The sequence below is a fragment of the Trachurus japonicus genome, chromosome 10, assembly GCF_045865225.1.
Source record: "Trachurus japonicus isolate A0001 chromosome 10, Traja_1.0".
NCBI classification, from domain to species: Eukaryota; Metazoa; Chordata; class Actinopteri; order Carangiformes; family Carangidae; genus Trachurus; species Trachurus japonicus.
In genome coordinates, this window is record NC_140916.1 from 8,259,667 (window position 1) to 8,274,015 (window position 14,349).

At 40.2% G+C, this 14,349-nt stretch overlaps 1 protein-coding gene across 2 annotated transcripts in view; it reads right to left on the reverse strand.

The window, feature by feature from the left end:
* Positions 1–14,349, reverse strand: part of fstl5 (follistatin-like 5) — a 168,469-nt gene that overhangs the window by 124,337 nt on the left and 29,783 nt on the right. Inside the window, exon 3 of one of the 2 annotated variants that reach the window (XM_085789142.1) lies at positions 9,901–9,931. In XM_085789142.1, coding sequence (XP_085645268.1) covers positions 9,901–9,931 — 31 coding nt within the window. Of the gene's footprint in view, positions 1–9,900; positions 9,935–14,349 lie in introns of both variants that reach the window. The other variant, XM_085789141.1, reaches the window with a different exon arrangement.

Genomic DNA, 14,349 nt, shown 5'->3' on the forward strand with positions numbered 1-14,349 from the left:
CCACAAAAGCAGTGTTTTGGTGGCACAGTGTTTTTTTTTCCATGGCCTTTGTCTCAGGTTGAAAAGCTCAGGAGCAGGATCAAGGCTTTTGTTCTACAGCTCTCTGTGGGTTACACCGTTTAAATTCAATAGGGGCCTCTCTCGTGGGGTGGAAAAAGAAAAATTTGTGCCACCAAAAAATGGGGCATGATTGTGGAATAGAATCGTCACAGTGTGTGAGGAGATTAGAGCATACACTGCTCCTGTCTGACAAAAAAGGAAAAGAAAAAAAAAAAACACAGAAAAAGAAGAGGGGGATTTTTCGTGATGATGAAACACATGAAAAACCATCAGCTCATGGAGGAACACAAGGAAACAAAACTTGCGCTGGGTTTTTTCTCTCCCCTAACACACACACACACACACACACACACACACACACACACACACACACCACGGTGACAATCTAAACCCCCTGCTGATAACAAGACACCAAGAGAGTACTGTCAATCAAACTGACTTCATATCTCTCTACATACAAACTGTGATACACACAGTAAAAAGAGCTCCAGAAGACAAGCTGGACCTTTTGTTCTTTTTCATTCACATGGTCTTATCCATGCATGCCTTCTTAATTTACCACAAATAACACTCTTAGGTTTTTTATGGTGAGGTGATTCATGTCAAGCTCCAGGGGGAACCTTGAATAAAGAACGCATTCTTCCATTCATAAATTTGGACTGAGGTTGGACAGATTAGCGTTTTTTTATGGAGTTATTTCATGTTTGGACATTAATGTTGCCCTGCCATTCAGATAAAAAGGTACATTTAAGTTAGTCTTGGCTCAGAGCAAGAGCTGTCTCTCAACATAATGTCCCATCCCATGATTACTCTGTTGACCTTCAGATTGTAAAAAAAAAAAAAAAAAGCGCTGCTATTGCCAAGCTTTCATCATTATCCACTGTAAGTAGCACGGGTTCGTGCAGATCACTAAGAATTATTGATGAATCTCAATTAGATTCGTCTCACTCCATTTAATTCTACATATTCAGGATATGGTTTGCCAAAAAATGATGGGTATCAACACCCTGGGAGTCATTTATATGATGAAGCTTGAGTGTTGATGGTGATATTGTTGATCTTGCTAAATGTCTGGTTACGTTATGCTTCCTTTGGCAGAACTGATGGTCGCCATGACAGCTATCAAACTATTTGTCACCCTGGTGTCTGTTATTATTTTCAAATAAGCGGTTGGATAAGTTCTTTTAAAGTTCATTAACCAGTTCAAAAGACATGAGAATAAATTACACGGTGCAGTATAGTACAGTATGGCTAATAAACGTTACTCTTATGCAGGGCCGAGGGCTGTCAGTTACTGTTTATTATGAGCATGAATAATTCCCCCCTTAAAGCCAGGAGCCAGATAAATGTAATATGAACATTTTATGCAATTAGAAATATGTAGAACACAAATCTGTCAAATAAAAAGAAGTGATGGTCAGAGTAACTCAAACACAACTAGAGAGGGCTTTTTTTTAACACTCCCTGAAGGAAACGGTGAATTTCCTACATCTGAACTCATTAACACAACTGGACTGTGGAGCTCATTTGGTTTGCAGAGAAATCAAATGTTCCACAAAGTCCACAAAAAAATCTGTCTGGAATTAATTTTCAATGAAACAGTTCAAAACTACTTAAAAAAAACAGACGTGCTGCTCTAAACCAGAGGGCAAAAACAGCTAACCCCACCATTTAAACAAATGTGTGTGCAGGGGTGAGAGCAGTAGCAGAGCCGAGTCATTTAAACTGCTCTTAAAGAAACACTATTTGAACAATCCCGTCTCTGGCTGACTGTGGCTCATTAGACCACAAATAGTTCAGCAGTTCGAAACATGGTGGTGCAGGTTTACATTACAGCTATCCAATTAGAAACCAGATTACCACTTGGGACTCAGGTTAAGTAGTTTAATGATCAGATTGGATAGGAAAAGACTGTGCACTTAATCATGATTTTTATTTGACAATTGAGTTAAAGTCACCATCCCAGGCGGCTGGACTTACAACTGATTAGCACCGACCCACTCTGTCCAATCAGGAATCACCAAAACCGTTAAATAGACCGTTGCTAAGTAAAACAGACCTTTGCTAGGGACACCGCTCTGATCGGAGTAGCACAGAGCAGAAGAACTACGCAGGATATTTACCCTATGTATCATTTTTACCAACATTAACTCATTGAGTGCCAACCACATAATTTTTTCGTTTTTTAAGCATGCGTTGAATGCCAAAAACGTAATTTTACGTTTTTTGCTTTTTTTTTAAATTATGAAAATAGACACTTTAACACACCTTCATGTGTAAATTTGGGGACTCTACAACGACCAGAACTGAAATAGATGACGATCAAAGACTCATGACAGTTCACGATCTGGAAATTTTTATCATAACTCGGCTTTTGCAAACAGAGTTCTGCATGTTATTGATATGTCAAATCACTTATGTAATCGATTACTGCCTAATAAGTATTAGACAGTAATAAAAACAACACTGTATGAGACCATTATTAATGTTATTAGTAACAATTGTGCTTTTGCTAGTCAAAATATCCATGGTTAGATTGGTAAAGGGCCTTTAATTGTACCAGAACTAAAACTGTATTATAAAAATGGATGGTGGAGATGAGGAAAACAATTTTTCGAAGACGATTAAAGTTGATCATGATTGCAACGTGGAAACTGAAAAAGAACAAAACCAGACTGATAAAGTGTGGCTAATTTTCACCCAGGAAAACAATTCAGAGCAGGTAGAATACTTTCAAACAATAAAACCTAATTTTATATTCAAGAACCTAATCAACTCAACCTGGATTAAACTATTTTTTATCTTCTCACCACTAACTTTTAACAAGCAGCCTGAAAGCATACAGTTGCAGCACATTTTCTCAAGAAGGACCATTAAGATTCCTGTGGGTCCCTATCAGATGCTACTTGTGTTGTGTGTGAATTTAATGTCATTTTAGACAAAAACTGAGCATCATTCAAAGGGCATTAGCTTGTATTAGAAGCATTTTTCATATTCAACGAATGAGCTTAAGAGGAGAATTGATGAATGAGCAGCAGACAACCAAATGTAATATTATGCAAATCTTTTTCGTGGGTGTATTTCTGACATCACCGTCAGGTCGTATTGCTATCAGATAACTTATGAGCTATATGCAAAGATTCAGAATGTCACCGTGAGAAGCACAGAGGTGAGTATAAAGTTAAAACTGGGCATGGAAAATCTGCAGTGCAAATGCAGGTTAATACTTTTTTGAAGTGTAAAGTGACCATGAAAGGTACAGCTGGCTTTCCTCCCCCCAAGAGGAGGTGAAGAGTCATACTGTATAGTATTTAGGCCATACATTTACCATCCTCTTACGGCTTAGTGGGTCAAGGAGCATTAAGTGACCTGTAAAGCTTGCAACAAAGTCCTGTGGGAATTCAAAAGAAAAATCCTATAGGCGTTCAAAAAAAAAAAAATACTCAGCAACTCCTCTAAGTGGCTGACAGTGGTGCTCATACACAGATGGTGCAGTGCAGTCCCGCAGCCTGTGTTTGAAAAACAACTTCTTTCCTTGCCCAGAAAAGGAATGCGCGCACCATCTACAGTAACTTGATTAAGACCCACTGTATGAAAGCTATTACAAATTAAATTGTGGTCAAACAGTGAAAGGCTAGATGGAACAACAGGGAGTCTTCCAGTAATCCTGTCTGAGAGAAGCGCAGGGCAACGCAGTGCCCACCGCTCCTCTGTACCGCTGTGACGAGTTATAAAAACTGTAACCGGGGCCCAGGGGGTGGTGTGTAATTTTAGAATTAATATACAATTTAGAGCTTGGTGTTTGCTCCTTCTGAATTATTCAAATGTACTGCTGCTATGGGCTTGGGTCTGGTGGGGGCAAAGCAGCTGCTATGCATACAAATTAATACTGTATATAATGTCAGTATAGTAAAGAATGGGAGATGACACCGTTCAGGGGAACACAAACATTGATGCCTGGCAACAAAACAAGATGTTTGCTCTTGTGCAGAGTTCAAACCCTGAAAGGCTGCTCCACACTAATGGGAATAATCAACAGGAGTTTGATTGTTATTAAGGCCTAATATTGTGATGTGTCTGTGGGGAAAGCTTTCTTCAGTGGCTATATTCACAAGCAGGAGGTCTGCACTTCAGCTGGGTACTCAACAAACCACCACGTCCTCAAGTTATATGAAAGCCAACTAAAAGGCTACCTCCTGTAGATATACAGGAATACTTGCAGCATTAACAAAGGCATTGTAATATATCCATGAAAAGCTATGAGGACTTTTTTCACATTTTTCCCCTGCTGAAATCTCTTAAGTACCATCATCACTATGAGCTGAAGTTTGCTGCTGTGCATTGATTTTTCAGTCATCACACACTTGGTAAGTGCTTTGCTAGAAATACCACACTAATACTGACTAGAGTCTCTATTGACTCACAAAACAGCTTTGTTTTTATTTTTGTTTGTTTGTTGTCGAGTGTTTTTAGCACAGTCCTCACAAGAGATTAGAAAACTTATAAATGTTCTAACAAATTGCAAAGGTGTTCATTTTGATTGGGATGTGGTGACCGACGAGGCCGTTGAACTTAACTTGACATGTCTGTGACACCAGTTTGACATGTCAACAGTTTTATTTTATTTGATATGGTGCATAATCCTGTCGGAAGGAGCTACAAGAAGATGGTCAATTGTGGCCATAAAGGAATGTACATGTTTAGCAACAACAGTCAGATGGGCTGCAGCATTTACCTGATCGTTATTAAAAGGCCCAAAGGCAGGTTGGATCAAAGATTTGTGCTGTTGATGTCAAAAATCAGACCCTACCAGATCCATGGCTTAGCAGAAGTTTCAGACCAGGGGTTGTTTTCACAAGGATGATTCATAACGGGTGGCGGAAAAAAATCGATATATCATAGTATTGTGATATACGATATACAGACGGCAAGTATCAGTCAGGACAGAGTAGTAAAGTTTTCATTTGGAGAAATAATTTTCAGCTGAAAAAAGCTGATAAATCGCAATATATCACAGCATTTTGCAATATTTTTAGTACCACAATAATATAATATCGAGACACAAGTATCATGATAATATTGTGTCGCCGCTGGTGATTCCCACCCCTACTGAATGAATCTACAAGCTAAGCTGCTGACAAAATGTCGCAGGGAGGATGACCTTTAAAGATTTGGATATAAAATGGCACAACTTCATCATTTTATTCTGTTTCTTGTTTGACACAAATGTCATAATCAGCATACGCGCTCATGAGTTACGGTCACAAATGTTCCATATGTCTTAGTTTTTGGCTGTCAGGACTGAAACCAGATGTGGTCTTCTGCTGGTGTTGATGTGTCCATTCTGAGAAGCTCTCTACATTTGTAAAGAGTGGTCATCTGGGATACTGTTGTCTTTTTGTCACCTCTAAACAGTCCATTCTCCACTGACCTGCCTCACCAACAAGGGGGTTTCCATCCACTTACAGTACTGTATCTGCCGCTCAGACTTTTGTATGTGTTTAGAAATATTCAAACCAGTCCATCTGGTAACGATTATCATTGCCATGGTCAAAGTTACTGAGATCACTTGTTTTCTTTTTTTTCCAATTCTAGTGCTTGATGTGAAATTATCTGAAGTCCCTCTATCTGTAGTGTGGTACACAACCAATGACAAGTGGACAGCAATGACTACATGAGCAAAAAGCAAAGAACAAAACAGATCAATGTGTGTCTCTCTACCATGGACTCTCTGCAGACAAAAAAACAGCAACAACCTCAAACTGTCCATCATGAACAAGACTCAAGTATCACAAATGTTGCACAACATAACTATTTTAACACAGGAACAAGGCATAAACTATTTTACCTACATATTCCACATAAAACCCAAAACAAACATGCAAACAGGTGAAGCTATATTAATTTGGATACTTGCCGCAGAGTATTTAAAGGATATATAATTGTAGTTTTATTAAGGTTTAGTAAATTTGAATTTTGTTGTTCTCATGAAATTATGTAAATCAAAAACAACAATACAGACAATGTGATAAAAAAAACTCTTGTGTCACATTTGCATAGCTGTTTCCGCTCAATGTTGTTAGCACAGAGTGAACATATCATTGGCCAAACAGCTACAGTAATGTGAACACAAACACATTTTTTTACTGAAGTGATCAAGTTAGACTGCCTTGGCACCAGTGACTGGACAGGTGTGAACTGACAAACCTGATCAACGTCTCTCCCAAGCAGATTATGGAAAGCGTCCCCAGATACAGTAAATGTGTCATGTTTCAACCATGCTCCACAACACCTGTAAAGATTCATCTAAAAATTTAGCACTGATGGGAAAACATTTTGAATTTGAGCTTTAAAATTTATATTGGTTTCAGCTGTGTTTGGGCTCAGGATACAGCGTTGTATTTTTACTTGTTGCCTGCAATCATTGCCTCAAAATTTCACAAATATTCAGTGACAAACCTTTACTACAAAGAACCTCAGACAAAGCATTTTTCATTAAATTGCCAAAGAGGCTCTGTCATTTTTTTTCCTTTTTGTTTTTAAAATAACAGCGGATTGGTTGCGCTAAAGATGGATTGTAAACACCAGTAATAATGTTGGAGCACACAGGCACAGGTCAGCCTTCATACCTGTGCTGCCACCACTGACACTTTATTTTTTATATCTAATGAGGATGGTAAAATAAGATTATCTGAAAAAGTTCCATCAGGTACTTGACGTGACTAAATCAGGCTGTTTATTCTGTTAAAATGCATTTCACCAGCAGCCCAAGGTCTCGCTGCAGTCTGCATAACAAGCTTCGTTCGGTTTGGCACACACTCATTCTGGGACTCCAATTACAGAGCATCCTGGGAAAAAAGCCTGCATTTGTCTGTCTTTGTCTCTTCCGTGCTGACATCCAGTTCAAGTTTATAGGCCGCCGCGTTCCCCTCGATCTATAATTATTTCTCGTCTTATCATCCGCACTAAATGTAAATATCCATCCGTCTATTTTCAAAACTGCTCATCTTGTTGAGGGTAACAGCACACATTAGGTGAAAGAGTGGGTTGGATGCACCAGAAAGAGGTCGCCAGTCTATCACAGAGTAAGGAATATAATAATCTCAGGCAACTGAGCAATGAAGGGGAATGAACTGAGAGGGAATTCACCCAGCTACAATATAACCGACTGCCACCTAGTTTAGATTTTGAGGTACCAGTTCTAGGTCATTTTAGGTCATGGACATACTATATAGTATAATGAGAAAAACTATAACTAAAATGACAGAATAGAGTTCTGCATAAAACTGAATCTCCACTTATTTTCCACCAGAACCCGTTTTGCACTTTATTGCAACTGTCAACCGAGTCATTGTGCTCTCCGTTCATTGGCTCCTGTGTTCCCTCTTGTTTCGGTTTGCTAGATGTCCATTGAAGATGTAGCTTGTGACGTTGCTTGTAAAATGGAAGTTTTAATGGTAAATTGACCTCAGTTGTGTAATAATGAGAAGCCTCCAATGTACGGGGTGATGCCTGAATTATTTATGATTTCCTCTACAGTTCGCTTGCCTTCTCGTTATTGGGGCTGGAAATGAGTTTGCTGAAAACTGGCCAAAGTGAGATCTCGCCTCTCGGCTTACAGAACACAGCGCATTAAAGTGAATCACAGCAGACAGCTGGGGCCGCCCTTTATGGTAATGCACCCTCTACAATTACTGCTTCGACCTTCCCTGGTGAAGAAAAATGGGGAGACGTCCATTTAGCGGCCCTTTCAAACACTTAGTGGCAGACATGTTGGGCAGCAGGACCACCTTTTGCCTGACATTGACTCTTGTTTGGAGGAGACAGAAAAGGCATTAGAAAGGTGACAGGTTGACAGATGAGGCACATCTGTCAACCAGCAAGAGGACCACGGCACATTAATGCATCCACACCACCCGCACCACACCGGTAGATTACGTTAGTCGTGGGTAACGGTGCAAACTGCAGGTGCTCCTGATGCTTACCTTCATTATAAATTAATTTACATGTCTCAAACACTAATTAACAAGCTGCTTTATATAAGATGGGTGGACAATATGAATCACATGTCAACAGTTGATGAAACTTCCCATTACAATCAGGAAAACTTGAAATTGTTGAAAAGTTGTCATCAAGTGTGAATGTTTGCAGGCCTCCTTGGTCTTCTAATGCAGGGGTTCCCTTCCCAACCACCGGGCCAGGGATCATTTGGAGAATGAAAAAGTAGAAATTTATAATTGTTTGTTTTGTCTAATTCACACTTCCGTTCGTTTTTTTTTGTTTTTTTTGCCACTTCCGTCTTTGCCTCTTCCCAGCACTGTGCAATTGACAGACAGGTCCACAAGCGTAAGAGAGTAAAAAAACGCACGTGGCCGGGAAAGACTCAATAATAAGACGTCAGAAGACCCGACGACTGCGAACATAACATAACAAGAATGAAAGCTGCACTTACAAGAAAAAACAAGAGGACTGTTTAAATTATGGGTTCATTGCAACAGGTGATTCACATGCTCCGAGCTCCACCAGCTCTCCACCTGCTGATTAAAGCTGAATGAACAGCCAATGGCGTACAGGACCTTCAAAGACATTTCAATGTCAACTCCATTAATTAATAACTATCAAAATAATCAATAATGCAAGTTATTGTGGACTATATACTGTAATTAAAATTCTTGGGCAGTCTCCATCACGTTTATCTCCCACACTAACACATCCCACTAAGAGTGATATCTGTGTTTTGTTACATCACCACGGTGGACAAGTGCTTGAGTAGTAGTACAGTCCAGTGGGTCAATGTAAAGGCACACTGAAGCTGTTCTTGCAGCACGCTACTTAGACACATACAGGCTTGTTTTCATATAGCCTACAATAGGCCTAATATTAATTTCTATGCAGATCGAGGGCAGGAGTGTGAAAAGGGAGCGCGCGATAAACACCAGATTTCACGTTTTCCTACCGGCAAAAACTGAACTGAGCCGATAAGAAATCAAGAGAGGAAAAACAATACACATGTGTGTCCAAGAGGCTGTCCCGTCCTCATTATGTGAACGACAGAGGATCGAATGGTGGCACAACTGTCACCGTCACTGTCAACTGCTCATCTCACAGCAGCTCCGCTCCACGCAGGCACTTCACTAACTTTATTTTGTAAGGACAGACGTTCACTTCGTAAGTGGCGTGTTGGATATACTCGTGAACACCAGACTCACCTTTGTTTAAAAAATATTATGGATTCGTAATCTCCCGTATTAAAAAAATAAATTTAAAAAATCACTACTTTATTTCCAGCGGGTTGTTTCATGCAAGCACAGCAGGTGTAAATGCAGATAACAGATATGGGTCACTTCTGATAGAACATGTAAATAGACAGTCAAGAAAATCAGATATAGGCAACAAATCAGAATTGGACATCAAGGCCTGTAGTGTAAAGACAGCCTTAGTGATGTTTTCTTAATTTTATCTTGGACCCATTGGTACTTGGAAAAACAAGTGTGTGCCCCCAATCACAGTGGTGTTGTTGGCTGACTGTATTGAGCTGTGATTGTCATGTGAGATATCTTTTTGTGTTTCCTAATTTGGAGTTTTTGTGTAAGAATCAGGTTTTTCCTTGTGATTTTGTTTTAAACGTAAGTAATTACACCCTTTACAGCATGGATAATCTAAAAAAATTAAAAATAAAAATAAAAATAACTGCATTTGTGCTAAAGCCGTGATGTTGCCTCCATCAAACAACAACCTACACCCACAGGAACATGCATGAGGTTTGATACTGGTTGCACATTGCATATCATAGGAGGAGGGAAATATGGAGAAATGAGAAAAGGGAAAACGGAAACTCACCCTTTATCCTCAAGCTCTCAGGGATCCCATCCTGCTGGAACAAACACACACACAAAAAAAGAGAACACGGTTATAATAAACCACAAGTTCGCTGCATCAACAGTATGACAGGAAGCTGTTTTCATTTAGCTGAATGAGTGAAATCCTTGGTGATTGTACCATAGAAATTGTATTCTGCAGACCATGTAATACAGTTCACATGTCAACGCAGGCAAAATGTGAAGCTTCAAGGATCTCACTGTGGCGGCAGGAACTCGTCTCAGACAATGTAGTATTGCCTGTTTGACTTGAAGTAAAGAATGCATTCATGCCAAGTCAGATATCGATGTGCCTTTATGTTAAGTGGTTGTTTGACTCGCTCACATTCACAATATTAATACTTAATTCACACCAATTAATGAATAGGCTTCAAGAACTGGTCCCCTCTGACTTTCTTTTGTATACTAGAGAGTAGAGATATTCTTGTTATTAGCTTTTTCCCTTTTTTTTTTCTTCTTTATGAATCTGGTTCATGTTGTGTTTTTTTTCACGTTCCTTGCTTTCCGTTTTTCTCCTTCATACACTATTAATATTAAGACTTCTCCTCACCCTGATTTTAAAACAACAATACTGCTGGTTTCCATCATGATTGGGGTTTTGCTTCCTCACTGTTATTTCCTTCTCCTTTTCACTTTCTTGCTTGTTAAGATGAACCAAAATATAATTGAGTGGCACCGACTATGACATGAGGATTAGAAATAGACAAGTCACTCAATGGAGTCATAGTGAAGAGATGTATATAGAGCAAATAATCATGACCCCTTGAGTTGGTGAACTATTAAATCAACTGCATCTAGAACATGCATAGTCATGACAGTTGTAGACAACGCTGTTATCAAGGCCACTATTCGAAGTAGCTGCTCTCCCAGAACCATGAATACGAAAGAACGAGGCATAAATATTTGATTTCTCGACAGTGAAATCTGCATAGCTCATCCTCCTCGTTCTTGTGCAGAAAATTCACTCTCTCTCTCTTCCAACAAGCTCCAGCAGGGTGATGTTATGAAGAAGATGCATAATGCAACAGGTCTACTGTAAATAATGAACTGGCCTTGACTATCTACTAAAAATAGTGGATTACCCAATTCCTTGGTTTGCCCACAAAATCTGCATACTGCATATTTCCTTTATTTTTTTATAAGTCAATCAATAAAGAATGAGATAGGTACAGTTACACACAGTGTAAAATGCTTTTCATCTGAGAGATTTGTGAAATAAAAATCATAATTTTGACCCAAAAAAATCTTTCAGCTCATATTGTATCTCGGTAACTGCATAGTGTATCATTTGACAGTGATTCTGTCTGTGCCATTTTCTTCATATTGTAATTTTTATACTTCCATGAAAATGGCACTTAGTCTGTACACTTACATTTATAACTGCTGCTACTAATGAGACACTTACCAGAGAGAAAAAAAACACCCACATGAGCAGAGCCATACTTTTAACATCCTTATATTGGATGTAGAGAAGCCTGGGAACCAGGCTGTTAAATGCAAGTGGTGGTTCATGTACTGCAGCTGAAAACTGACAAGAAAGCACCATGTCATGAACAAGTTAGGCTCAAGAATTGATGTAGTGTCTCATTTCTCATTTTTTCATCTTTATGAATTCATATTTTCATTATTTTGTCCAATGGATTGATCGTGTTATATATATATATATATATATAATAGTGGTAGTTGCTTTGTTTCTCCGCTGTGTTTTTGTCAAAACCCAACGATCAAGAACAAGAATTTAGTTTGACTTACTGTATGCAATACTGTGTCTATATCCAAAGCCACTAGTTGTTTTCGTTGTCCTTTTATTGTTGTTTATAGCCAGATTCTGTGGGTTTCACTATGAAGAAACTCTTTAACAGAAGCTGCATAAAAGTCAGGGGATCACCAGAGTTCACAAAGACCATGAATGTCTGTACAAAACTCCCTGAAACCTATCCAAGACTTTTCACTCTGAACAACAAACACAGAGCTGCCGGTGGCTTTAGAGGAAAAGCCAGGTGATCGGCAGAGTCTGTAGGATTCATTGTCAAGGCTTCATGAATGTCACAACAAAGTCTGGGACATGTCGACATGGACTGAAGTGGTCAGAGGGATCTAACCAACATTGCCACCGACCCCCAAAAGCCGTGCAGCTTGAAATTATTCTATGAAACCATGAAGCCAAGTTAAACACTGTGAACCATCTGCACAGCATCTGTGTGGATGTCACAGAAAACACTGTTAACTAGAAACCCGGTAAACACAAATCACAGCAAACACCTGTGGCTCCCTGACATTCTTGGTATTGCCGCCACCCTCTAGAGGAGGTGACATTTAGAAGTGCACTACAGGTAGGGAAGATATCAAATGGGGCTTATTTGCATATGGCAGACTCTGTTCACACTTCATTTGTTTGAAGAGAGTGATTTCCCCAGGGCCGCTGGCAGGCCTGTCTCTGCTGCCCTGAGACTCTGGGGACGGTGAAGCACCCAGCTGTACAACCCGAGGTTCATCTGCCCCTGTCATAGCTAGCTGGCTGACCGCCCACATCTCTCCCCTTCTCTTTCTCTGTCTCTTTCTGTGGCTTTATCTCCCAACTCCTTTGGTCCAACAACGCCCCCCTCCTCCTTGTCCTCTCTTGCACAGCTTCAGATTTCACATCCCGCACTCCTCTACACCGTTGACTTCTTAGTATGCTTCATCAATGACATATCATTTATAAATTATTTATAACAAATTGCAACTGCAACATACATATATGATGAATGAGTAGATGATTAACATACTGTATATACACACTATGTCCTATCAGTCATTCTACATCTATCCATTAATGCTGTGTGGAGGAAAAAAAAAAAGATTCATATCCACTTCTATATAACCACACCTCAGGGACGCCACAAGTCCTGAAGCAGATGGCCGAAGGAAAAAACAAAAAGACAAAAAACAAAAACAGTGCTTCCAGCAAAAAAAAAGTCCTGATGCACCTATAGCTGTAGCCCAAACAAGAGCATATTTTGCACCTTGATAACTGACAGGAGGTGTCCTAGTGGTATTATAAACTGCTGAGAGGCGTTTTGGCATCTTCTTCCGAGTCAAAATGTTGCATTACGGGGAGCTTACAACTTTCAATGCATAGACTTTACCTGTAGCAATACACCCACACTACCAGCCAGGCCGCTGCAGGTTTTTTTTTTTTTTTTTTAAATAAACACTAGTGCATTTATGGCCTGATCCTTTTTTTCCAAGCCTGACACCTGAATCCCCCTGTTCCTCTGAAATTTGAAGAGACTCTCTGTGTAATGTATGTGGCCTGTGGTTAGCCGAGTTGGAGCTATTTACAACAGAAGGCAGTGAAGGCTGCACTACAATAGGTCTATATACAGGGGTGCACATAACTGGTACGCAGGTACGCATGCGCGGCGAAAATGAGAAATGCGTAACATCACGTGTGTCGCTACAGCGCATTTGCGTACCCAACAGTTACCGCCATCGGAGACCTTGTCTACACGAAGCTAAAAAACATGTCTAAAAAACAAAAGACATTAAGCAGCTTTTTTGGCGTTTCACCACCACCACCAAAGAAACGACAAACTGAGCCTGAGCCGAAGAAACGAGGTTTTTCTGAAAAGTGGCTCCAAGATGTGCAGTGGCTTGATGTTAATGAGGAACGCACTGAAATGTGGTGCAAGATTTGCCGCTCGCATCCCCAGCTAGCAGACAAAACAGGTGCGTTTTATAAGGGCTCAAAAAATTTCAATCATCCTTTATTTGATAAACACGAAAAGAGCAAGGAGCACGTGAATGTGGCAAACGCCATTGCTAATAAACAAGCTAGTCAAGAAGAAATATCCACTCGTCCACTTGCCAAATGGCGAGACAAGCTAAATGAAGAACAACGGCAAGCCCTGTGTAATATTTTTCTCCTTGCCTTTCATAAGGCTAAACACACACGTCCCATGTCTTCCTATTCTGAGGATATCACTTTACTGAAGCGGCTCGGAGTGAATGTCGGAGGTGCTTATCACTCACGTGAAGGAGGGACACGGATAATGCAGACCATCGCACACACTATCAGCGGGGAGTTAAGAGAAAAGTTGCAGTCTGCTGAATTTTGGGGGCTGCTTTTTGACGGATCTGAGGACATCACAAAAAACCGAGCAGGAAATCGTTTACATCGTGTCTGTGTCCAGCAACGGAGAATTCACGTCGGACTTTCTTGGATTGATTGAACTGGGTGCTGACCGAACCGCGCAGGCGATAACAGATGGACTTGTGAGGCTTTTCCACGACGCAGGCTTGAATGACTGGACAACGAAGTTGGTCGCCGTGTGCACAGACGGGGCTGCTGTTAACGTCGGTACGTACAACGGTGTTGTGCCCAAACTACGACAACTTGTGGCGGTAGGAAACTCTCTTGTGCATATTC